The sequence below is a fragment of the Pongo abelii genome, chromosome 6, assembly GCF_028885655.2.
Source record: "Pongo abelii isolate AG06213 chromosome 6, NHGRI_mPonAbe1-v2.0_pri, whole genome shotgun sequence".
NCBI classification, from domain to species: domain Eukaryota; kingdom Metazoa; phylum Chordata; class Mammalia; order Primates; family Hominidae; genus Pongo; species Pongo abelii.
Window position 1 is genome coordinate 155,157,701 of NC_071991.2, and position 27,610 is coordinate 155,185,310.

At 52.8% G+C, this 27,610-nt stretch overlaps 1 protein-coding gene across 11 annotated transcripts in view; it reads right to left on the reverse strand.

Annotated features, from left to right (window-relative positions):
* Window positions 1–672: 672 nt before the first annotated feature.
* PTPRN2 (protein tyrosine phosphatase receptor type N2) overlaps window positions 673–27,610 on the reverse strand; it is a 1,035,582-nt gene continuing 1,008,644 nt past the window's right edge. For 5 of the 11 annotated variants that reach the window (XM_054560088.2, XM_054560089.2, XM_054560090.2 and 2 more), the window contains 2 exons: window positions 26,682–26,854; window positions 16,906–24,670 (listed from right to left, as the gene is read on the reverse strand). In XM_054560088.2, the coding sequence (XP_054416063.1) occupies window positions 24,380–24,670; window positions 26,682–26,854 (464 nt within the window). In that variant the 3' untranslated portion in view covers window positions 16,906–24,379. Of the gene's footprint in view, window positions 5,228–13,639; window positions 13,714–16,905; window positions 26,855–27,610 lie in introns of those variants that run through there. The other 6 variants (XM_024249817.3, XM_024249816.3, XM_024249815.3 and 3 more) reach the window with 5 other exon arrangements.

Here is a 27,610-nt window from a genome sequence, read left to right on the forward strand (position 1 = left end):
GTCAAAAGATGTGTCTCTCACCTTGTAATAGAGTAATATTAAATAATTATTCTTATTTTATATGTTAAATTATATAGGAAGCATTTCCAAATAAATCTTCTGTGAGTTATATTTATGGATATGTTGTTGATATGAGTGTTCCAAAAATTGCATGAGATTTCTAGAAATCTAATGTGTTATCAGTCAAAATTTTGGTTATATTAAGATGTGTATACTACACAAATAACCAAATTTCCTTGCCAATCACATCATTTTTAAAATAAACTCTCATCAGATTTTTAACCATGATTGTTTTAAGTCTCTGTCATTCATAGACAGCTATTCTTTTATTTTAATTCTTCTCTAAAAGTATTTGCCATTAGTTACAGTCCAAGATTACTTCTTCTTCAAAAAATCATGGAAAATACTCTGAGTAGCACTCTGAAATACTGGTTTCTGACAAATTTAAGATGCCGCTGGGCTGGGTAAGAATTTCCAGAACTCTAATGAAGAAACCAATGAGTTCATAAAATTGTTAACTAAGATCAAGCAGGACAGAATTAATTACATGGGACTAAATACATCGATGAGAATAGTTTAGAATGATTTTTCGCTGGACACATTGGTGGTTCTTTAAATTTTTTGTATTAATTGATTTAAATGTTTTATTTTAATTAGGATTTTTTAACCCTATCTATAGTTTACAGAAGTTCAGTATACTTTTGTGAATAAAAACTGAAACAATTACTTTTTCTACTTACCTGATCCATCTAGAATTCAGAAACTGTGAGTATTCTTATTTTTGTGGCAATATAGTTATTTGCATAAGTTCAGTAAGAATCTGTTGTCCTTGTACTAAGACATAACTAGAAACGCTGGTTATATTACCAAGGCTTTGACTGGTATGTCATATTTTCAGATATGACTAGACAACTTTAAGAAACTGAGGTTGACTTTACGGGGCCAGTAAAGCCCCCACTGGAAAAGCTTCTCCGTTTCCAGTTTTACAGGTGGTAAGGGATGTCACTTCTTGGCAGGCCCAGGAAACAGGACATTTTGGGTACCTTGAGAAGACAGAATTAGCCCAAATCTATAGGTGCTACACATCAGCCTGAAGCAAGGCCTTGGTGTGTCTTCACAGCCTCAAGAGTCTTTACCGGTCCAATCTGAGACTCTTTATCAAAAGTTCCAGCAAAGCAAACTTTAAAAAGCCTGTCAATCACTATTCTTGCTGCGGTGATACAAATAAGACAAGTTTATGAGACTAAACTTATTTTGCAAACAAATCAGTCTAACTTTGATTATTTTGGTTAGAAATGAAGGTGATTTGAGAGAGAAAAATTATGTTTCAGGAGAAAACTATAGTGCATCCACTGTTAGATTCTGGCCTCTTTGAGGTTTTGCTACCTACCTGCAATCTGAAATGGATCCTGAATTCTTCTTGTTCCCTCCAACATCTGACTACGACTTTCCAAACTACTATTTCCCATTTTCTTCCATTCTTCAAATTTGGAATTGTTGCCTTTTTCCTGAAGCCTTGCAAGCTGGAGCTGGATGACTTGATATAAACCTCAGCGCTCATAGGGACAACTTTCATGGCATCCAAACTGCCAACCAGGGAGCCTGTCGTTTATGACGGCCTGCTCCCATCCAGCCGAAGATGCATCAGCCCGAACCAGGGAGCCTGTGGTTTACGACGGCCTGCTCCCCTCCAGCCGGAGATGCATCAGCCCAGCAGCTAGAAAGCTTCTGGACTGCTTGCCCTCTGGGCTCAGAATCGGAGTTCATAGTTTGTTCAACTATTTTTCTTTTTCCTTTTGTAGAAACTAAATTCCCCTCACTAAAGGCCTGATGCCTCACATCCAGCTGAACTCTTCCACCACCAAGCCCCACCTGGTGACTCTGCCGGTCCTTACTGAGCAAAAGGCAACAAAACAAGAACGGGAACTTATATTTTTCAAAGGAAAGAAGAGAACAAAGGTGTAAAGATTCTCTGCTTGGCCGACCTTTAGTCGGGCTTCGGAACCTTCTTCTAGGCCGGTCTGTGCATGTCCTTGTAAAAGTACATTTTCAGCAAAGAATCCTGCAAAGTCAGTTTAGCAAGAGCCATCCCCCCCAGTTCTTGATATCTGATCACCTTGATATTTTTTCACCCTCGATATCTGATTGGGTCCCTCATCCTCCACCATCCCTGGGTGATGGCGGTCACCCTGGCTTGCCTTCAGCAAGAACCCTGTTAGGTGGGTTTAGCCAGAATCCCCTGACCCTGAGGCTTCCTTTTGGTAACTCTCCATCCACTCATCCCAGCCCGCTCCTTGGCTGGGAAGCCCCACTGCCCGTGTGGTGTTTGGAGCTGAGCCCTGCTAGGGTTTGAGTATTGGATTCTGCAAACCTCATGTTGAAATCTGGAGGTAGGGCGTAATGGAAGGTTTTTGGGTCATGGGGGTGGATACCTCATGAATAGATTAATGCTCTGGGGTGGGGGACAAGTTCTTGCTCTGGCAGTTCCCATGAAAGCTGGTTGTTAAAAAGAGCCTGGCCCTCCCTCCATGCCATCTCTTGCTTCCTCTCTCTCCATCTGAGCTCTGCACACACACGGGGCCTCCCCAGATGCAGACACTGGCGTCATGCTTCTTATACAGCCTGCAGAGCTGTGAGCCAAAAACCTAGTTTCTTTATAAATTGCCCAGCCTCAGGTGTTCCTTCATAGCAATGTGAAATGGACGGAGACAAGCCCAGTCTCTCTCCCCGACTGCAAAATCCCCCGGCACTCTCCCAATTGCGCTGATCCTAAATCAAGTCTTCTTTCCTATGCATTAACAAATATCATCCAATATTTGTTTCTTCAACACCAAGCCCCTCTAGCTGGAGGGCACTGCTTAGGAGTTACCTGATTTGGGGATGAGCCCACTCCACTGTCCTCGGTCTCTCACTGTTGCCAGCGGAGATAGCCGAGGGCAGGATGGAAGGTTGGTCACTGCACCACGCCCCGGAGTGCCTGCCTCTTTGGTTACAGTTTGAATATTCCCGCTGCATTTTCCTGCCAGATGGAGGGGTGTGATTGTGTGGCTGGTGGGGACGAGGTCTCCCTTCCCATCAAGGACAGAAGGACAGTCCTTAGATGGAATCGGAGCGCTAGGTGAGAGACACTATGAGCCTCTCTGGGTCAGGACCTGTTGTTAGCATCTAGGACTGAGAATGGGGAGGAAGGGGGCATCTCCCACCCCAGGGTGCCCAATCCAGGTGGTGCCAGTGCACGGAGGGCGTGTGTGGCATGGATGCTATCTGTGGTTCCTTACTGAGACTGTTTAATCCTGTTTTAAAGATGAAACCTCAGTGACACCCTGGCCCTTAGTACACATTTAATGCTGCAGATAAAGTAGCAACATGACCTGGAGTTCTAGGAAACGCCCACGCTTTGTTTCAGCATCTAAATACATGTCCAGTGGCTTAGGAAACAAAAAGACGGATGGAAACAATGTTTCCTCCTCCCCAAATAAAGACCACCTGAATGTAAAATCAGAAGTTTAATATGACACAATTAAATATATTTGTATATCTCACACCAGAGGTTTCTCTTCAAACATAAGGAGTTAGAAATTACAAGTAGGCATACGCTTCCTATATTCAGATAAATTCATTTCTGTTAATTAAATTCCAGATAGAGAGAAGTAATTTTGGAAAAGAAATGACAGCTATATTAAAGCAGATATTCATTACAATACCATGTAGAGATATAAGCAATATTTTGGCATCGTTCTGTCCGCTCAGTAGGCCGCGTTCCCTCTGGTAGGGCCTTTGGAGAGTACGATCTATCTAAGATGGAGGAATGTTGTGGGAAGGGCGGGATGGAGGTGCGTTTTCTACGCTGAACCCCACACAGGAAATCTGCAGCCCACACAGCTGCCTCTGCGCCGCGTTCCATGTGATCGTCCTGGGTTTAATGAAGTGAATTGTCCTATTTCTGGGGTAGGGGGTGATGGCAAATCTGATACTCAAATGTTATTTTGTCAAATCCGAATCATCTCTACGTGCTTAGGTTTACATGATGTCAACACACGTGGTTCCTTAAGTGATCCCGGGCAGAGGGTCAGGGTCGGTCGGCTGGTTTCTCACTTCCCTTCCAGGCTCTAAGCAGTGCGTGCAGGCCGCCCTGATCTCCTTTCCTGGGAGGCAAATGCTCGCAGCCCTCTCTGAGTCGCCCTGATCTGCTCCTCTCCCAGGAGGGAAATGTCCCCTCTCTGGGGCCCCACAGGTCCGGGATGTGCCTGGAGGAGCCCGCGGGGGCCTGGCAGGGTTCTTGTGCTCCCGGGGACCCTCATAGCTTGCTCAATGCCCAGATTTGTTCTTCCTGGTTCTGGTTATCTCACAGGTAAGTGTTCACAGGGGCATCTGTTTTCATAACGTAGAAATCAATATTTTAACATTAAAAACACAACTCAATGTTGGGGTGCATCTGTAACTTTGCAAAGGTGAGGTCAGGGGAGTGCCAGCCTCAAGTGGGCACTACCTATGGGGTGGACAGGTGTCTGCCCCCGGGGAGCCCCTGAATCACTCTGCTTGGGGTGACAGGTGTGGCTGATGGGGCCGTCCATGGTGCCCAGGGCAGTGTTGATGGAGATGCAGCGAGGAGCTGTGATTGTCTCACTTGCCCCGAAGCTGCAGGATGTTCAGTTCTGTCCCCGCGGCTTCTCCCAGTGATAAACTGTCTCAAAGAGAAATGCCAAACGTGCCTTGTGTGCCGGGCGGCCTCACTGAGTGCTGCCAGCTTCCCCGGCCGCTCCTGCACAGCGGATCCACCCTCCCGAAAGCAGCAGATGACAAGCACACTCTTCCTAGAAACCACCTTGAATATACGGCTACTGCATCGTTAACACAACATTACTTCAACTAAGAAGGTGAACGGGTGCTTTAAGAAAAAGTATTTTTTTTAAGCAAGTGAAAATCGATGAACCGATTCCCCTCCACCCATAACTGGATTTTTCCACAAATCTCTCTTTATTATTGTTTGATTAAACAAAAATACACTTTTAACTGCTAAACTGCGCTGACTATGGGAGAGCTAAGGGCCCTATTACTATGCAGTTATAATAGAAGACACACAATTAAAGTCAGATCACGATTCCTGACAACATCCGTGGGGTGGGGGCTCCCCCGAGGCCCCCGAGGCCACCGCTCACTGGGGAAGGGCCTTGAGGATGGCGTTCACCTCCTCAGCCACGGCTGTCAGCGCGAACTCAAACTGCTCCTGCAGGGCGAGAGACAAGAGAAGTGCCAATGAGAGCGGCGTCCCCCCCACTCCTGCCGCAGCGTCGGCTCCCTGCAGATGAGAGCAGTGTCCCCCCCAATCCTGCCACAGCATCGGCTCCCTGCAGATGAGAGCGGCGTCCCCCTTTCCCAACGCAGCGTCAGCTCCCCAGGCCATTTCGCAGAAATAAATTGTTTAGCAAAAAAAAAAAGCGAAAGGCTCAGATTTCCTTAGAAAGGACAGTGTACCCTTTGGTTTGGGTGACCCAATGCTGACACACGTTGGAGCTTCTCTCGCACTAGAAAGCCTCATCTTTCCCCCTGTGGGGAGAAGCTGCCCACAGAAGCAGCGAGAAGGAAACGGTTCGGGCACCCTGCCCTGTCCTTCTGACCCTACGACTCCACGATTCCTCCTCACAGCCGCCCCCCTTGGCGGACGGTGTGAGGGGCAGGTGCAGACACTAGAAAGACATGGCCATTAAAACTCACAATGAGGGTCACGCTTGGGCGTTTCCTGTCCTCGGAAGTGTGGTGTTATCATTGCTTTTGAAATCCACCTGTTACTCAGACCAAACCCACTCCGTTCCACATGCTGAGAAACCTCCCCTTGTCCACACCCCTCCTGGCTCAGGGCATGCGCGTCCGCAGCCACTCGGGCAGGCACACCTGAGGGGCACCCCTCCCTCCACGGACAGCCTGCCGAGAGAGCATCCAGTGGGCGTGAGGGACAGGTTCCCGATGCCAGGACTATTCGCTCCTCCAAAGACCAGGGCTTAGTGCCAGAGAGCGTATCTACCTCCTCCAAAGACCAGGGCTTAGCGCCAGAGAGTGTATCTGCCTCCTCTCCCACAGATGAGGTGGATAAATGCTCATTTCCTCTTGCTCTTCAGTTTCCACCTCAAAACACTGCTATCGAAAACTCGAAAGCAGGCCAGCAGCACTCCAGCTACAGCCGAGAACGCGTGGACGGAAACAACACTGTTACCCAGCTAACAACTTCTGGAAGGAAAGCCCTGTCGACGGCTCCAATACTTGATCATTTAAGGAACAGGGTAGCCCCAAACCAAAAATGATGATTAATTTCCAGTTTTGAATGTTTAGTGTGCAACAGAAACATGGAAAATAGCTTGAACCAAGACATCAGAAAGTCAAAATAACGTGATGCTCATTTTGAGACAAAAGACAGTTTCTCCTTCCATATTCCTCCACCCTGACGCTGACAGAATGGTCTGCTGGACTCTACCCGCCTTTGGTAGTGTGGCCACGTGGCCTCTTAGTGGACGTGTTAGAACCTATCATTAAAGGAGTCAACTGAGCCTGGCGGCCACGTCAGGGTTCAAGCCGGGGAGATGCATCTGCCTGCGCCCCGTCTCTCTCCCCTCTGCACTGCCAGAGGGCACCTTTCTGCTCCTCGAAATCACGTGGGAGCTGCCCCTGTGGGGGCAGGGGCTCAGGTCGGGCTGTGCCGGGAAGGTCCGCAAACGTTCTGTCTAAATGCTGACTCCTGCCCCTCCCACACCAAGTGTGTTTGATGAAGGTGCTGTTTAGGGGATCCAGGCTAAATACACATCAACAGCCATCCAGACCATTTCTTCCCCAGTGCTGGGCTGCCAGTGCCCTGAGGCTCTGTGAGGGCTTGGAAATGCCGAAAATTAAGCGTGGCTTTTTGGGAAGCAACATGCAAGTGTCATCTATCTATTTATATCTTGCGACACACTGGAAATCTAGCCTGAGAAATGATCTTTAAAGGGAAGAATAGAGAAGCGCTGCCGCCCCACAGCCCCGTCATGCAGTGGAGGCTGGAAAGCGCTCCACCCCCAGGGCCGGGTGCTAATCCCGCAGAGCTTCCCGGCGGCCTGTCATGCAGCCACTCGCTGCATCCAACAGGAAAGCCCAATATCCATGCTACGGGGGAGGGGACAGGCGGGGGAACTCCACCAGGGTCTGGATCATAACTGTTTCCAACACTGCACAGTCACCGGACAGAGCAGCAGGAAGGGAACCGGGCCAGAGACAGGTGCTCTACTCACTGGCCATGTTTGGCAATTGTTACCACACTGTTTAGCTCAAAGGAGAAGAAGCTCCACCGGGCGTGTGGGCTGGTGTGTGCCGAGCACCTTACTAAGAGCCCACTGGGCCCTGTGGGCGTCGGTTGGCAGGAGGAGGGGGCGCTTCCCGGATGGGTGCTGTGAGCCTCAGAGCTGGCGTTTGAGGGGACAGGGGCTTGTGGATTGTCTTGTCCTTTATCGTGAAGTGTCAGCTGCATGCAGCGCGGAGATGCAGCGCCCATGCCCCGTGGGTCCTTGAAGGTCTGTGGCCACGTTCTGAGCAGAATCCGCTGACCAAGTATCACCTAGACCCACACTCTAGATCCCAGGTAGGCTGGGAAAACCCCAGCATTTGGAGAACTTTTATGATAGGAGTTTATTTCAAAGGAGTAAAATACAATAGCAACAGATGACCAGATGACCGTCTCGGCCTAAACTGCATCTCAGTGCCAGCAGTCTGAACAGGAGGGGTGCAAAGCCTCCTGGGTTTGCAAAGACAGGACATTTGAGCGGCCGAGTCAGGACATTCGAGAGGCCGAGTCAGGACATTCTAAGCAAGAAAGCATTTTTGAACACATACTAAAATAAAATTTGAGGCCTGCCGGAGAAAGATCCCACGGCTTCTTCCAGTAGAACTACACCCCGTGGAGAAGTGGCTGAGGTGGGACGGCCGAGCCAGGCTCAGGTCAGGTCAGGCTGTCTGGTCACCACCCCTGGGCCCACGCTGGACAGCAAGTGGGAACGCCCCTTCTCAGGCTGTCCTGGGACAACCACGGGGTGCCCACATAGTTGGTGGAGGGATGGAGGCTGCAGGAGCTGCCGTGGCTCTCGGACACCTGCTGCTGGGGTCAGGGTCAGCCAGGGCTGGAAGCCGTGGAGCTTTGTGGAGGCTGCTTGGATTTCTATTTGTGCTTATGTTTATATTTGTAATCCTTCAGGTGTAAACAAAGGCCTGGGTGGAGATGTATAAATAGGAACCTTAAAGGGGGCCTCAGTGATCGTGTCTCTGAGCCACCTGTGCCCTCCAGGAGGCTGCACACACACCTGCGGGGCGGCTTCCCCCAGCACCTCTCAAAAGGGGGTGAGGATGACACACCTTCCTGTGTCTGTCACCTTCAGCTTCTCTTTTCACAAAAGTAGACCAGCTCCAAGCCACACAGTGAGAGTTGAGCCCTGCCCAAGTTAGGGACTAGGCATTGTGTGTGTGTACACTGGGGCGGAGGGACAGAGACGGAGATGGAGAGAGATGGGAGACAGGTGGAGAGAGACAGAGAGAGGTGGAGAGAGACGGAGAGAGGTGGAGAGAGGCGGAGAGAGGCGGAGAGAGATGGAGAGAGGTGGAGAGAGATGGAGAGCTACGGAAATGAACAGTTTCAATGGCACAGGAGGCCTTGGGAGAAGTGGGCTGTGGGCCTGGGGCTGACATGTGAGCGTGGACTGCGCTACGCGTGACAGAATCCGTGTCTGTCACTCCGGTGCTGTGCTGGGTTGGGAAGATAGGAGCATGTCTGGGCAATGCCCTGCTTCTGGGACCGAGGACAACACAGGGTACGTCTGAGGAGGAGGCTGAGGTCAGGCTTTAGGACAAGGGGCTGGTGCAGAAGAAAATGGGGAAGAAACTAAAATGCAGATGTGAGACGGCAGGTTGGGGAGAGCGATGCACGGGCAGCATGTGGACATGCGCGGGGCCTCCCGTCCAGTGAGGAGGGGGCGGGGCCTCCCGTCCAGTGAGGAGGGCGTGGGGCTTCTTGGGTGTGTGACACACTCATCACTGGCTCTACTTCTGGAACTGACAAATGTAAAAGAGGAAACACCATTGTGGGCAGGAAAGTGTTAAGGTCCTCGGATAAATGGGAAACTCTTGAGACGTGTGGAGGGAAGGAAGGGAAGAACCGATTATCTACCACAAAGGCACAGATGGGAGAGAGGGGTGATTTCAGCCTTGTCTGGCATCCCTCGTGTCTGCTGAGGGTGTGTGCACACGGGAATGTGTGCGGGTGTGTGTGCGTGCATGCAGCTATGTGTGGATGTGCACCGTGTGTGGGGGTATGTAGGTGTGTGTGGGTGTGTGCAGCAGTGCAGGTGTGCATGGGTGTGTACAGGTGGGTGTGTAGATGTGTGTGGGGGTGTGCACAGCTGTGCAGGTGTGTGGGTGTGCAGTGTCCATGACTGCGTGTGTGGGTGTGCACCATGTGTACAGCTGTGGAGGTGTTTGGGTGTGTGCAGTGTGCATGGCTGTGTGTGGGTGTGCACCTCGTGGGTGGGTGTGTAGGCATGTGTGGGGTGTATGCATGGGTGTGTGCAGGTGTGTGGGTGTGTGCAGTGTGTGTGGCTGAGTGGTGTTTGTGGGTGTCTGTGGGGGCGTGTGCAATGTATGGGTGTGCGCAGTGTCCGTGACTATGTGTGGGTGTGCGCAGTGTGCATGGCTGTGTGTGGGTGTGCACCGCATGCGTGGGTGTGTAGGTGTTTGTGGGTGTCTGTGAGGGTGTGTGCAATGTATGGGTGTGCACAGTGTCCGTGGCTGTGTGTGGGTGTGCGCAGTGTGCATGGCTGTGTGTGGGTGTGCACCGTATGCGTGGGTGTGTAGGTGTTTGTGAGGGTGTGTGCAATGTATGGGTGTGCGCAGTGTCCGTGGCTGTGTGGGGGTGTGCGCAGTGTGCATGGCTGTGTGTGGGTGTGCACCGCATGCGTGGGTGTGTAGGTGTTTGTGGGGGGGTGTGCCTGGGGATGCACAGTGTGTGTGGCTGAGTGTGGGTGTGCACTGCATGAATGGGTGTATAGGTGTGTGTGGATGTATGCATGGGTGTGTGCAGGTGTGTGGGTGTGCAGTATCCCTGGCTGCATGTGGGTGTGCACTGTGTGCAGGTGTGTGGGTTTGCACAGTGTGCGTAGCTGAGTGAGTGTGCTGCCTCTCTGGCAGCTCGTGTGGTGTCAAATCCTGAACTGCCATTCAGCCTCTGGGTACCTGGACTTTTCTTCTAAGATGATGGAGTTTGTGGGCGGGGACTGGGTTGCCAAATGCTCAGGTGGGCGCTGATGAAATATTTTCTATTCGACCAAAATTCCAGGGAGGAAACAGCTCTCCTAGGGTCATCTTTTTTACCACAACGATGATGTTTTGCTGTCAGGGCCTGTGGTCATCCTGGTCACGGTCTCCGGGCACTCACCATCGATGGCTCACTCTTTCCTTGTCTTCAGTTCCAAACCAGGCGACGTGACTTCCTCCGTTCAAAGGAGCTGCAGGTGCCTCCTCTTGGCTTCGTAGAAGCAAGCATTCAGATTGGACAGCAGCATTTTGCCCAAATAATTTTTCTATCTTTGTGAAATTGAACTTCTAGGGGAAGTTTAGTCTCAGGGGTGATGTTGGGCAGCGCAGTCCCGGATTAAGATGTGATGGTAGCTTTCGCATGGTTCCCATTTCCTTATGCCTTGAAGTTCCAGGAGCTGAATTTATGTGCATGCTCCAAGACGGCTCCTGAACACACACCCTGAGGAAGAGGGTGAACTCCTCCGGACGCCCAGTCCAAGAAGGAAGCAGCTAGGAAGCTGACTCTGTTATCTGGAGTGCAGAAAACGGAGCTTCGGGTCACCAAGTGATCTGGGCAACAGGGCTGGGGTGCCTATGTATTGTCATCTTGCTATTTATTTATTTATTTATTTATGTTTAAGTTCTGGGATACATGTGCAGGACGGGCAGGTTTGTTACATAGGTAAACGTGTGCCATGGTGGTTTGCCGCACCCATGAATCCATCATCGATGCATTAGCTATCCATCCTGATGCTCTCCTTTCCCCTTCCCCACTGACAGGCCCCAGTGTGTGCTGTTCCCCTCCCAGTGTCCATGTGTTCTCATTGTTCAGCTGTCATTTACAAGTGAGAACAGGCGGTGTTTGGTTTTCTGTTCCTGTGTTAGTTTGCTGAGGATAATGGCTTCCAGCCCCATCCATGTCTCTGTAAAGGACATGATCTCATTCCTTTTTATGGCTGCATAGTCTTCCGTGGTGTATATGTACCACATTTTCTTTATCCAGTCTATCATTGATGGGCATTTGGGTTGGTTCCATGTCTTTGCTGCCATCTTCCAATGTAAAAATGGAGTAGAACGGAAGACCTGGCATGTAATGATTGTGACCGTGGCTTCCTCTTTCTCTGATGAGTCCCAAAGCACCTCACTTCACGAAGGGTCCTGGGACCACCGTTGCACACCTCAGCCATCTGTGTGCCAGGAAGGGCTTGTTCTGGCAAACAGGATACACACAACGGAGGCTTGGAGGGTTTGCTCCTTGTGATTTTTTTCACTTTTGGCAAAAAGATATCCCCTTGCGATGATTTTGCCCAGACCCATCCTAAAGCCGGTGTGTGTTCTGGGCAAACTCACCCATCTGGAGGGAGAGGCTGCCTGAGAGGCAGGTGTTCTGGGCAAACTCACCCGTCTGGAGGGAGAGGCTGCCTGAGAGGCAGGCAGAGGCATGGGGAGGAAACTACTTTGAATTTAGATTTCCTGGGGCTTATCCCAGAGTGGGCCTCACTGTGGAGTCACGATTACACCTGCCTGAGGTGGCGCTCGCTGACCGTTCCTGGTTATGTGTGCCCCGTTCTCCCAGCCTCCATGGCCTCTCTATCCAGTTCAGAGCCACCTGAAGCTCCCGGGATGCAGGGCCAGCCAGAAGGTGGTACGTGCCAGCCTTGACAAGGCCACCTCTTTTACTGCTAGGCAGCCAGTCCAGGAGGATTGTCAGTGCGGCAAGATGGACCCTTCCATGGTTGGACCCTTCCGTGGCACGAAACCTGGAACTCCTTGGTACAGAGAGGCCAGACACACGTCAACCTCACGTCCAGTTCCTGTCGAGCCAAAGCTCACCAGAACTTTTTAGTTTTGACGGCTGTTGCTGCCGGAACAGCAGCTGTCCCCTGTGTCACCTCCTCTCTCGACACCCTCACAACACGTGCCAAATGCTGTTGTGAACAAGCAGAAGGAAAGACAGACGTGCGCACAGTCCCAGCTTCTCCCTGCGGGACACTGAGTAACCACACAGGGAAAAATCATCACCCAGCCACGCAGAAACCTCCAGACACACGCCTCAGTGGGTGTGGACGTGCCGCTCCCTTGCTCCCTTGTGAGGGACATTCCTGCCCCCTGCCCTGACCATGGGGGACGTGGGACACACCTAGACAAGAGACGTTCTACAAAGACAGAGCAAGGCCACTGGCACTCTAGAAGACCTCACGGCCGTGAAGCGTCCCGGACAGCAGAGGAGCCACGATGCCCCTCGCATGGCCGCCCTGGGCGTGTCCTGCTCCAGGGGAAGCTCCCTGGTGGGGTGTGGAGGGCACCGGGCCAGGCCTGTCGGTCAGATGGTGGTTTGCATCGGAAGCTCCCTGGTGGGGCATGGAGGGCATCGCTGGGCCTGTCGGTCGGTGGTTTGCATCAGTGCTGACTTCCTGGGTTTGGTCACTGTGCTGTGGTTATGTGAGGTGTTCACATTTGGGGAAACTGGGTGGAGGGTTGGTGGATTATTTCTGCATTTTATTTTATTTTTTGCTCGGGAGGCTGAGGCAGGAGAATCGCTTGAACCTGGGAGGTGGAGGTTGCAGTGAGCTGAGATCGTGCCATTGCACTCCAGCCTGGGTGACAGAGTGAGACTCTGTCTCAGAAAGCAACAACAACAACAACAACAAACAACAGCAACAAACAACAACAAAAACCCAATAAAATATAGTGTCCCAAGACTTACAAAGAACTTTCACAAAATCACGTGATGGTCCTATCAGTTGCACAGAGAGGGCGAAATGAAACCGAGGAGCAGAGAGGCCAAAGGCACGCCAACCCCAGCCTCAGGGCCAGAGAGACCAGACACACGTCAACCTCACGTCCAGTTCTTGTTGAGCCAAAGCTCACCAGAATTTTTTTTGTTTTGACCCCTGTTGCTGCAAACTGGGCCTCTTCAGCAAGTGCGAGCGATCTTGGGTGCTGGAGGATGCTGTGCCCTGGAGAGGCCGGGCAGCGCTCAGAGAGCTCAGAACATCCTCCTGAGGGTTCTGGGATTTATCGTCAACCTCTTTCTACAAAAATGCAGCATTCTCCCCCCACCCCCAAATCTAGTGAATGGAAAGAGCCAGTGGATCGAGTTCCTAGGACTTGAGATGTGGCTGCATCTGGAGGTGTTGCAGGAAACGCCAGTGGACCTTTGGGGGCCCAGACGTGACCCTGCCCATGCAAGACCAGCATGGACGAGGCCGGTCAGAGCAGAGCAATCGGTGTGCGGCTCACATTAAACCAGGCCCTCCCCGTGCTCCTCTCAGGAACATGGCCACAGAGAGGCACCTTTAATGGGTCCACGTCCCGGAAGAGAGACTGACAGTACCTTTGTCTGGACCATGCCGGGTCTCTGGTCCCTCAAGTGCTCCAGGGTCGCTGCGATATCAATCTCTTTAGCACCTGCAACAAACCACAAATTGGGCTGAGTTCAGAGCACAAGATAATCCATGCCACATCTGTCAATCTCCTGCTAGCCACGTTCCCTCTGGGCTGAGAGGCCAATTGAAAATTATTACGCTCATCCCTCAGCAGGCTGGCAGGCGGCTGCAATTTCAGTGTTCATATAGAAGATGAAGGCAGGGGCAGATTTCATTAGCATTAATTCCAGAAAGCTGGGCTGAAAAATTGTTATAAGATGCTCATACAGATACTTACCAACAGCAGGCCATCGCCATCAGAAACCAAAGTTGTACTGGTTTTCTTTTTTTTCTTTTTTTTTTTGTGACACTTCAGGGAATGTAGTACATCATAGGGAGCCATATACAAACTTTAACTTTGATTGCATAGGATTACTTTTTTATTTAAAGAAATAAAAAATCAGATTAATTTAGATTAATGGACTCAACCTTAACATTGGCTTTTAACTGTAGAGTTTCCTGCTTTTTAAACTCGAATGTTCCACGTTTTGGGATTGGGTAAAGGTAGCCCTGGCTCCTCCCAGCTCAGTGGTTCACCGAAAGCTCCGTCCTGTAGACGGCACCGATCTCATGGCAGGTGATGCTGGCTGCACTCAAATCATGCTATTTAAGTTTTACATTTTAACCTAATAATTAATCCAGTACATATTCTTGTTTTTCCATTTTGCTAGGTTCTTTAGTAGACAGATAATGAGAAAGACAGGGTCCCGACCTCTCCAGCATGGTGCAGTTGAGAGGGGCAGACAGGACACAGCCGCCAGGATGAGAAACATGGAGAGGTGTGGGATGAGGAGCAGGAGGCAGCTCCAAAGCGGGTCAGAATCCCACAGGGAAACCCACATGGGTGCCAGCACTTCATGTCACGTCTACCAAACACGGTGAACTGAGAACTGTGGTCACCCCAGTTGCAAATGAGGAAATAGAGACACGGCCAATGGATGTCCAAGCCACAGAGAGGAGGAAGCTACAGTCATTGGAACCCCCACTACCGCGGGCAGGACGGCGCCGGCTGAAGACCTGAGGAGGCCAGGGTAGCCCAGAGTCAGGTGGGCCCTGGGCCTTTCTCTCCGGCCGCAACCTGAGTGCACACCACATTCCTCACCCAGCGAATCAGGAGAGAAGCTTTAAAATTCCTAAGGTTCCTGAATTTCCTTTCCCTGTGGTTCTGCAGCTTCATGGGGTGGCAACTGAGAAGCCAGTGGGGGCTCGGGCTCCAGGAGGATCATCCCAGCAGGGCAGCAGGTACCTGCGAAGCACCTCCGAGTCACAGGGCCTGCTTCAGAGCTGTGGGCAGCCAGGAGGGAAAGGCAGGGGTGGCGGGGGGGGGGGCCTGGGGAGGGCACACGTTGGAACCAAATGTCATGTTTGCATGAAGGGAGAACAAAGCAGGCAGTGTGGAGAATCTGGCTGTCAGGACAGCCCCACAGCAGCTCCACCAGCGAGGCCGGGCGCGAGATGACCACCCCACCCGCCCCGCCTGGCTGGTGGGTCTCCCCACCTTTGAGCACAGAAGGTGGAGACACTGGCATTTCCTGGCAGGAACAGGGCTCGTGGCGATGGGAGCCACTGTCGGGGCTAAGCTGGCCGTCCCTCCAGCTCCTATCCTCTGGCTAAAGGACCCCATTCTCCTGGGCAGGGAACACCATGAGGGCCACCACCTTTTAAGCCAGAGCCTCTGCAGGCAGAAAAGGATGCTCTCTTTTGGGGCAGCCCCTGTGAGCTCGGCCACCAGGGAACTAGCTGGCAGCTCACGCGGGTGGAAGGCGGGGTCAGGTGCACAGGTTTGCTTAATTACTCCTTTTGGGTCTCCAAAGACCTCAAAAGTCGACAAGGCTACAGTAAATACAATCTCGTTTTAAAAGAAATCCATAAATTTAAAACAGCCTGACACAAACGGGTGAGTTTGTTAAATGGTAGAGAGGAAGGGAGGAAGCCGAAGGACCCCTCCTGCAGCCACGGCTGTGGTGGCCGAGGAAGCCGCTTCCTCTCTTCCTCCTCCCTCCACGGGCACTCCTGCAGTTGATGCCTGCACGGCGGAATCATGGCAGAAATGACGCAGGGGAACTGGCCTCTCTGAGACAAGCTTGTCTTATGACAGTCAAGTCCCTGTATGGAGAGCGCCAGATTAGTCTCAGTGCCACTGCACAAACATTCGTGCTTGAGCCAAAAAAACTCCTCAGAAACGCCCACATTGTCTGTTGCACCCATGACTGTACCTTTGGTAGGAGCTGTGGCTTCTGGACACGTTGTCCCCAGAACTTTGCTGCAATTTAAATGTGAAAAATACCACAACTGTAGGCAGAAGGATAAATAAGCTGCAATTCACAGCATCTTTCAAGCATCTCAAGTTGGTATAGAGGCTCAAGCTAAACACAGACCCCAGCTGGGGCTCACCCAAAGGAAGGCCACTGGCCACCATGCACAGATACTGTGCACCTCACAGCCAGCATGCACCCCACACACCCCACTGTCATCACACACCCCACATACCTCACACCCCACAGCCACCACACACCCCACACACCCCACAGCCACCACACACCCCACACACCCCACAGCCACCACACACCCCACACACCCCACATACCCCACAGCCACCACACACCCCACAGCCACCACACACCCCACACACCCCACAGCCACCACACACCCCACACACCCCACAGCCAGCATGCACCCCATGGGGACCACGCACCCCACAGCTACCACACACCCCACAGCCAGCACACACCCCACACACCCCACAGCCACCATACACCCCACACACCCCACAGCCAGCACGCACCCCATGGGCACCACGCACCCCACAGCCACCCCACACAGCCTATACACCCCACAGCCACCACATACCCCACGCACCCCACAGCCACCACACACCCCACAGCCACCACACATCCCACAGCCAGCACACACCCCATACACCCCACAGCCACACAGACCCTACACACTCCACAGCCAGCATGAACCCCATGGGCACCACGCACGCCACAGCCACCACACACCCCACACACCCCATAGCCACCACACCCCACGCACCCCAGAGCCACCACACCCCATGCACCCCACAGCCACCACACACCCCACGCACCCCACAGCCACCACACCCCACGCACCCCACAGCCACCACACACCCCACACACCCCACAGCCACCACACACCCCACAGCCACCACTCACTCCACAGCCAGCATGCACCCCATGGCCAGCACGCACCCCACGACCACCACACAACCCACGGCCAGCACGCACCCTACAGGAACCATGCACTCTATGGTCACTGCACACCCCACACACCCCACAGCCACTGCACACCCCACGGCCACCACACACCACATTCTGCTTGATTGGCTCTTTAGAAATCATCGAGGAGAAATGGCAAGACGTTTGCTGTTTAATTACCACGTGTAAAAAACAATAACATAACTAAATAGCTTCCTGATAAAAATAACACAGAGTATTTCTATGTACAGGGAAACCTGCCCTCTCATTTAGAAGGGAAGTCATTGCGCAAAGCGGCTGGCGGTGTGAATAACAACTCAGAAACGGGGAAATGTACAGGCTCCATCTAACACTGGGTCTCGTAATTCCTCACACACCCCGACTGCTGACCTCAGCGAGACGCTGACCTGGACCGTGTGTGGGGAGGGGATGGGCCGAGGTGCAGGACGAGGGAGGCTCCATGTGCTGGGGCCTCACACCCACGTTTAGAGCACGCTGTTTGTCTTCGGCCATACGCTGCTGGGTTTGGAAACCAGGTTCTAATACACAAAATGTATTACAACCAGTCTTGTGTAATTAAAAACATAAGATGTCTATTGGCTTTTAAGAAATTTTCCCAACACCAAAAAAGGTGAGTTAAAGGCAGGAGCGCTGGGGTTGCCGACAGACGTCGAGTTGTGTCAGGTGACACGGGGGAGCTCGGGCTATGGTGCTGAGGTGTGGGTTCCCGCTCTGCACGCCTGTGCTGTGCCTGTCCGGGAAGCTGGATGGGCCAGCCTCACCTCTGGAGGGGCTTTCCTCCCGTTTCCAGGGTCCAGTGAGATGATGCATGATTACGTGTAATTTACAAAACACATTTGATGCTCAGGCGACCTCACAGATCTCGTGAGCAAACTCTTCTGGGAGAGAGTGAAATCCAATCAGTTATGTTCTCTGAAGCCTTCCAGGCACGAGGACAGCAGCGGCTTCTACAGGGACCCCTCAGCTTTCCGTCTCAGGAGTCATGAACCTCAGGAGAAGCAGGTGTGGTATAAATAGTCTGACTCAAGAGACAGGGAGCCCTCAGCCCTCCTGAGACATCACGTTGAGGGTTCATCTGGGCCACAGAGTTAAAGCCTCTCTCCATTAGGTGGCTTAGGGTACTTGCTTTCAGTCCCTGAAACTTCTTTTTTAAAACGACTGTCAACAGCAATGTCATCTGAAGGGCTGTGTGTATGATGGTGCTAGTGGGAATCCTGGGAGACTGTCCCTCACTGACAAACGCCCTTCTGAATTCTGGCCGGAGCCATGAAGCCGTCAGGAGCTGTAGCAGGTGTGGGCGAGGAAGGGGCTCTCCCTCTGCATGCACTGATCTCTGGAGATGGCCGTTGCTGGCGGCCGTCTCCCAGAGCGGCGGCGTCCTGAGATAAAATGTGATGGATAAAGTCTCTCTTATTTCATGACATCGTGGCTCCCTCTCAGGCTGTGGTTTGTGAAGAAAAGTGAAAAAAGGGAAGGAGAAAGACTTGCCGGGTCATCCCCAGACAACGTAGGGAGAACCAGGCGGAAATGCAAAATGACACGGGAGCATGCCTCCGAGTGGCACTGAGCCTGAGACCAAAACTGAAGAGCGGAGGAAACGGAGTTAACGCTTACAAAGTGTGCGGCACCAACATTAGGTCCATAATGGATGTATTAGGAAAAGCAATTGTCTGCTGTGGATGGCTCCTGCTTCTTGCATGCCAGAATTAAGACTAATTCCTTACTTGAGGTGTGGCGGAGAGAGAAGCTTTCATAGAGCCCACGCGTGAGATCTTTCATAAGGGACAGACCCTGGACAGCCAGGCTCAGGCCGGGTGCCGGATCCTACCTGCTCTCGTGCCCTCCTGATCATGGGTGCGGCCAGGCCGGGCAGGGGCACAACATCAGCATTGATAAAGCACCTGCTGGGTGGGAAGGGTGGGATAGGGTGGGCATGTGTCCCCCTTCACTTGATAAAAGGTTTTCTTAGTGTCAAAGGATTCATTTAAAGCCTCCACCGCATAGAAAGCTCCCTCTAGTGCATTTAAAATAGAATTCTCTCTTGAAAAATCCAATTTTGCTGACAAGGTGAAGGAGCAGCTAACGAAAGTTAAATTCCAGGTAAACAGAAAGGCCCAGTGGTGTGACGCTCACATTGAAAAGCCTGCAAACAATCGAGGAGTCAGAGCACACGCAAAGAAAATCCAGATGGAAGGAAAGAAAGGAACCTTAACGATGTCTACTGGGGACAGAGCGTGGGTCCATGGAGAAGTTCCAGGCGTTTTCCACCTAAGAAGCATCGTGGTGATTCAAACACCAGGGAAATGAATGGACTCAGTGGAGCCTCTTTCTGCTACTTGATCAGGTCTAATTTGAGTTGTCCATGTCGGGAATCTACGGGGAAGTGACGCAGGCTGCCATCTTGTTCAGCACCCCAGTGTGGCGAGCGTCCCAGTGTGGCGGGTGCCCCAGTGTGGCGGGCATCCCAGTGTGGCGGGCGCCGGCTGAGTCAGTTTGGGTGGGCTGCACCCTCGTGCCTGGGACACCCAGGAAGACCCACCTCTCTCATGTTAGTGGACCGGGGAGGGAGCCACAGACACCAGGCTCTGTGTGCTCCGCTGGCACCCGAATGACCACTGGGTACCATCCTGTGCCCAGCTCAGCAAATGTAAATCGCTATCATCGTTATTGTCTAATTCACTCAGGGCTCATTGGGTTAAAAGTTTATACATTGGTTAAATACATTTGTAAGACAACAGAGGGTTATTTTTTAGCTTTAGATAAAAAATGTTAACCATTAAACAAAAGCCATTAAAATAATATTAGTTTTAAAGTATTAAAACTATCTGTCACAATGAAAGAATCCATTTGAAGTTAAAGAAAACCAAGCAAATATGCCACCGGTGTCTCTTTCCAAGGCTTGTTTGATTTCTCCTGGACTCTGGCTCTTGGCTGACCGAGCCGTGTGATTCAGCTCATGGCCCTAGACCACATCCTCCCAGTAAACAGTGAACACGGACGGATGGGGTGTGCTGGGAGGGCCATCGTCACCGTCTCCCGACCGTCAATCTTCCGCGTGGCTTCCAGCAGCCTGTTCATGGATAATGACTGCATGTGCGCAGGTAAGTTTTATTACAATTTTACTCAGAGGTTTTGCAAACTGCAGGGATGCAGTGTACTCTTTTTTTCTTGAAAGTAAAAATGACAATGTGTGCCAAGTGTTCAAGAGACAGAGGCCTTTACTTGCAAGAGAAAATTTTCTCAACTCTACCCTCTGGAAGAACTGAAGAAAAGCTTGGTCCTAACTAAACGCATTCGAATACATGATGAATGGTGATTATTACGAATCCAGATAAGGAACGAAGTGGAATAGTTCCCGTGCCCCAGGAGCGCAGAGCTCCTCACTCACCCAGACTGCGATGTTTCTGCTTTGTCTGGAGCTCACACTGTGGGAGGACTGGGCTCTGAAGGGCACAGACACCCCATCTTTCTAGCTCTCCACGTCAGCCGAGGTGACCCCAGCACTGGACTGGGTGCAGAGGTCAAGCTAGAGCCCCTCACGTCTGGCAGAACAAAACTTGGCTCAAGGTAACTGTGGTCGGGGATGCTCTGGGTGCCCTACACAGTTCAAGCCCTGCCCACACCTGGGTCTCAGGGATGCCACTTGGCACTGACTGCACACTACATGCATGCAGATACACGTACATGGGTACACAGGCGTGCACACACCACACAACACTCACCCACACTCACATCATACATACACACATGCACACACACACAGGCATGCACACACCCGAACAACACACACACCCACACTCACGTCATACATATGCACGCGCACACACACACAGGCATGCACACACCACACAACACTCACACCCACACGCGCACACACACAGGCATGCACACACCACACAACACACACCCACACTCATGTCATACATATGCACATGCACACACACACAGGCATGCACACACCCAAACAACACACACACCCACACTCACATCATACATATGCACATGCACACACACACAGGCATGCACACACCACACAACACACACACCCACACTCACATCATACATACGCACATGCACACACCACACAACACTCACACCCACACTCACGTCATACATACGCACATGCGCACACACACAGGCATGCACACACCACACAACACACACACCCACACTCACATCATACATACGCACATGCACACACACACATAGGCATGCACACACCACACAACACTCACACCCACACTCACGTCATACATATGCACATGCACACACACAGGCATGCACACACCACACAACACTCACACCCACACTCACGTCATACATACGCACATGCACACACACACAGGCATGCACACACCCAAACAACACACATACCCACACTCACGTCATACATACACAGATGCACACACACACACAGGCATGCACACACCAGACAACACTCACACTCACGTCATACATACGCACATGCGCACACACACAGGCATGCACACACCCAAACAACACACACACCCACACTCACGTCATACATACGCACATGTGCACACACACAGGCATGCACACACCACACAACACTTGCATCCACCCTCACATCATACATATGTACACGCACACACATACACATTCATGCACACATCCACACACCCCACATGTCATACATATGCACATGCACACACACACATGCATGCACACACCCAAACATGCACATCCCACAATCACATGTCACACACACACGCCCACACACATATACACATGTGTGCACATGCCCACACTACACTCATACCCCACACTCGTCATACATATGCACATGCACACACACACACATACACACACACACGCCCACAACATGCACATCCCACACTCACGTCATACATATGCACACACACACAAATATACACACAGGCATGGACACGCTCACACAACATACACACCCATGCTCACATGTCATACATATGCATGCAAACACACAAATACACAAAGGAACGCATGTGCCCACACAACATGCATACCCTACGCTCACGTCATATGCACACACACGCACACACAATGTCATACATATGCACATGCATGCATACACATATACACAGGCATGCCCACATCTACACAAGATGTACACCCCACACTCATGTGTCATACATACACACAGATATACACACAGGCATGCACACGCTCATACAACATGCACACCCACACTCATGTATAGTCACATGCACACACCACACAACACACACACCCCACTTACATAGGTCATACATATGCACACACACACAGGCATGCACATGCCACACAACACTCACATCCTACATCACACATGCACACACACAACACCCACACCTCACACTCTCACACAATACACCCCACATCACACATGCACATCCTTTATACCTACATTCAGGATCACACACATACATCATACACACGCATACACACAGAACACTCACAGCTCACACTGCACACAAACATTCCACACCCCATATCACACACTTATACGCCCCACACATGCACACACCCACGTGCATGCACACACAGGTACACACGGCATGCATATGCCCATACAACACCCACACCCATCACACACACTCACACACACACTGTCCTGGGCCTTCAGTGCTGAGTTTTTACTTCACACCTTTCCTGGATGATCTTAACTAAAGACTTATGAAAATTATAAGCAGGTTTTTTTTTGCTGACCTTCTAGATAAATTATATTGTCATGTTGTAACATATTGCTGGGATCAAAGGAGGCAAATCTGCGTCTTATTCACTTGAAAATCAAGTAGATCAGAATCATAACAAACTAGCTATTTCTTATGTTTTTTTTTCCTTTGAACAAATTCTAAATCCTTCTTTTGGAGAAACTGCGATGCCTCCAGATCTTTATTAAAAATATAAGTTAAAGAAAATGTAGAAGTGTATAAATGAGTACTGTCGTTTTAAAGTCACCATCCCCTAATACTCCAGGAGGACAGGGAATTGTGCAAAATATCTTGATAAGTTTCTATCGACTGCTGGACCATCCCATAATACTGTTGAGGTGCTGGCAGCATCAACGCGGAGACACCGGACCTCTGCACCCCTGTGCAGGCGAGCACAGCTTCACGATTCAAGGGGAGGATTGTTAAAAGGGAAAGACGAATACGATGGCTCCGCAATTCTGAGTCCTGTCTGTGTGTGAACACGTGCACGTTGGTGTGACGCGGTGCCCACTGCAGTTTGCTGCCATCCTACCTACCTGCCCTGCACAACCAGTGCCAGGGTACTGGGGCAGGACTGAGACGCAAACACAGCGTCTGTGCTGACAGAAGAGGTTTGGGAATGGCACGAGAGCCCCAAGTCAGGGGAGTGCTGAGGTACATCCTGGAGCATCTGTGTGATGGGGCACACGCAGTCATTCCCAGATCAGTGCAGAGCACACACACCCACATGGGGGCCTCCAGGATGTGGCTAGGTCCTCAACACCTATGTCAGAATCAACAAGCATGTGCAGTAAATGGCGTTGAGGAGGCCGTCTGCAGCTGAGTAACAATCACACCAAATTGTGAATATTGAACAGATGGAGGAGAACAGGAGCTGGGCCCGCCCAGGGCAAACCTTCTCATGCTGCCTGGAACACGCACACACTACTTGCACCTTTTACCCGAAAGGTACTCATGCACTGGTCCAGCGGGGATGCGTGAAGCATGCAGCCAGCTCCCCTCCCAGGCTGCACTGACTGCTGGTACTGCTGCTCCTGGGGGCCCGGACTTTATGGGGGTCTGGCAGGATCCCTCCTGCAGGTGCACAGCCCAGGCTCTCCTCCCCCTTGCTCCTGCAGGGCCGGCAGCTGCCTCGGTCCCTCTGAGTATATTTTGGGTTCAGAAAGTGCCTGGGCTGGGGACAGGGCCAGTTACGCGTTGACTCAGTTCCGCGGCTTACAGTGCAAGCACGGAGACCTTGTCCCATGCCCGTGGGCTCATGGCCAAGGACACTTTGTACCATTTGACCTCAGAAACAGGAGAAACGGAAGCACAGGCCGAGGAGGGAGCCGAGGGGCCGCGTGACACTGCACAGGATCGCTGCCCTTCCCACACGCACGTCTGTCTCACATAGTTGCTGTGCATCTGGAATAATCTTGCATGAAGATTACTGATTCCACGGGACAGCGTGTGACCCCCTGCAGCACCCTGACTCCATCGGGGGACCCCCAGCATCCTACTCAGCACAAGCGAGCCCCACTGCCAAAAGGCCAGGCTGCATGTGCCTGGACTTCAGGCACTAGGAACGGATGTGTGGGACCCGCTGCCTCTGGGGACAGCCCCTCAGGGTCTGGATGGAGGATGTTGGGCCTGTGGGCTAGGCAGGGACGATGCTCTGGGAGGTGCCTCCAGGACAACAGGGAGACCCCTGCAGCCCTCTGCACGGGCCCCTGGAATCCTAGGATACGGAGTGGCAGAACATGCTGGTGGGGGCTGGATGAGCAGAGGAATGAGGGAAGGATGGAGTGGGTGGGAGCAAGAGGAGGGGAGACGGAGGGGGGACCGCAGACTGTGTGGGGAGGGCCGCTGTGCCGCAGGAAACAGAGCAACCAGGCGGTGAGCAAGATGTGCACAGAGGAGGACGGAGAGGACCCAGGGACTGAGATGAAGGAGCGACTGCCGGGCAGCAGGGAGCAGAATCAGGCAGGGGAGTGCGCAGGCCGGGCCAGGCTGGACCGTGGAGATGCATCTGCAACGGGAAACTTGGAGGGCAGGACTTTGATCCCCTCCCGAATTTCCAAACAGGAGTTTGAACAGAAACACGTGGACTCAGGGACCAGTGCTTAGGGCACATCCTGACAGCAACACAGCCGCCCCGACAGGGCTGTGGCCCCCCCAGCCCCTTCTCTCTCCTGTGTTCTCTCCCACATTCTCAGGGGCCGCCTGCTGCCAGCTCCTCACTGTGGCCTCGTCCAGCTCCTGCCGGCATGGTCTGGCCCCTAAACGTGTGCCAGCAAGGCCTGTGTTGGAGGGAGGGGAGGGCCTGGATGGGCCTGGATGGGTTGGTGCCAGCACCTGGGACCAAGGAGGGAGCTTGCAGAAGGGACGGCCCTCGGCCAGGTGGGACCTGAACGACGTCTTGCGGCGTCCAATGGACCTGAGGTGTCTGCGTGTCCATGAGGAGAAGCAGAGGACAGCACAGGTGAGGACATCAGACCCTGGAGTGGGTGAGGAGCCCCTGCAGCCAGGCTGTGTGAACCCTGGCTCAGCAGGGCTGGCCTGACCCCTTGAAGGTGGGAGACCCCTTGAAGGTGGGAGACCCGTGAGCTGGTACACTCAGTGAGGACGGCTCCATGCACAGGGACGAAGACCCCCAAGGAGACCATCGAAGGTTGGTGGGCCGTGCTGCCCACACGGACACCCAGAGCGTGTTTCCCAAGACCAGCGGGTCTCATGCTGTCCACACGCTCCCACCAGGTGATAGACACCAGGGTCCGCCTGTGCCCCGCCTGTGCCCCGCCTGGGTGGGGTCAGCCACGACCTGGAATGGTGCTCCAACCAGCGTCTGTCGTCTGCTCCTTACACGGGACAGGGCACTGCAGACCGGCCCGGGAACCTGGGGACACCTCACGCCCCACATCCCTCACTGTTTCTCTTGCACCAGAATAGCTCAGGGGAAGGAAAGGCAGGGAAAATAAACAACACAGCGGAGGAAGCCCTGCTGCTGCCCGACCGAAGGCAATTTCTCCCTTGAAGAAAAAAGGTGCAGACAGGCTCCCTCTCCCCTTCCCTCCTCCCACCTCATCCAATTCTGGGCACTTTTTCAGCCTGAAATTTGCCTGAGTGAGACGAGAGACACTGTGGGCCGAACGTGTCTGTGAGGTCCCTTTCCCACTGGCACTTCGTGTTTTCATGTTTCAGCCAAACATAAAAGCGAGACGTCTCCTGCTCAGCTTTCCCACTTCTGCCCAGCCCTCGTGTCCCCCAAGTCTCCTCTGCGGAAGGCTGAGCCTCATGCACCTGCACCTCCTTCCCCTGGTGCCCGTGCCCAAATGTGCGGCTCTGTCCAGCTCAACCCTCTCCTGGGCCCCGCGGCTGAGCTGGCCTGTTCTTCAGTACCAGCTCCATTCCCCGGCCCTCTTGGTCCCGCACTGCCCGGCTGATCCCCCAGTCATCTGGTTCTGCACTGCCTGGCCGTGCCATCCCCTCAGCCCTCGGGTCCTGCACTGCCTGGCTGGTCCCTCAGCACCTGCCTGGGTTCTCCCACTTCCCTGCAGATTGCAGGCTGTGCCCAGAGAGAGCTGAGCTCGGCGGCCCAGACTCTTCACCACTGGCCCTCAGTTTCCTTTTCCTCCAGTAGTTCCCATGAGAGCCCCAAAGGAACTCCCCAGCGAAGCTGCCCCTCTGTCCCTGGAGCCCTGGAACACACCACGCTGTGCCTCTGAGCGCCGTCCCTGGGGTCGTGTACCTTCCACCAACCTCCCTCTGGGGCCCTGAGCCTTTGCAGACTGAGCAGTGTTCTGCATCTGACCCCGGCTGACCGGAGGCCTTGAGGCAAGTTACCCAACCTCCCAGAACTGCTTCCTCAGCTTGCAACAGAGTGGTCAGAACGCAGGGCCCCTCGGGCCCCCTTCCATTCAGTGAAAAGCGTTCTGTGGGTCCTCCTGAGCCCTGGGAGAGCCCGTGAGTGAAGCTGTCATCTCTGCATCTGGGAGTGTTCTCATCTGCTCTCCACCGCCCTGCAGCCACAGACTCCTTACCTGTCTCTTGGCAGAGCAGGAAGATGCGGCAGGGGGATGGGGCTTCTCTGTTTGGCTCTCAGAACCCACGGGGCAGGCAGTAGGTACCAAACCAGCATCAGCATGGACCCGGCATGCAGTGGACGCTGCCCTGCCATCAGCTGGAACCACACTTTCACGGTTTGCCCTGGCATCTGCCAGAGAAGGAACGGACCAGTGGGACTCCAGAGAGGACAGAGGGTGGGCGATGTGCCCTGGGGAGGGGAAGGGTGCGCCCCCCACGCCACAGAAAAGAACCTGCAAAGCCCTGAGTCCTGGAGCCAAAGGAGGCAGAGTGGCCCACCAAGGGGGATCGGCAGTGGCCAGCTTGCCCAGGGCTCTGGGGTCAGCTCCAGGGCCGAGGCAGGCACCCAAGGTCTTTCTCTCTAAAGCATCTTACTGACTGCTGTGTGAGACCTGATCAGGAGGAGAAAATGGAGCAGGGAGACCAGCACAGGAGGGGTGATGGGGCTGGGCCCAGAGAAATGAGAAGAGGGTGAGGGTGCAGTCAGGAGCCACCGTAGTGCCACCTTGGAGCCGTGTGGCCCCCCAGGACCTGCTGCGGGGGCAGGAGTGGCTTCCAGCTTCACCGCCTGGTGTAGCCACCGTGGCTTTGTCACGCAGCTAGTACAACTGAAGAGCTGACTTGTAAACTTTATCCAATTTTAGTGACTCTAAGGAACCACATGTGGCTACTGTATGGAACAAGGCAGCTCTGGAGGGCTGCTGGCCTTCAAAGTCCGGGGAGCCACAAAACACGATTTGATAAAGACATTCTGCTATCACCACGCACAGCAGATCAGGAGCCACGTGCTCCCACGTCACCACGCACAGCAGATCAGGACCTACGTGCTCCTGTGTCACCACGCACAGCAGATCAGGAGCCACGTGCTCCCGCATCACCACGCACA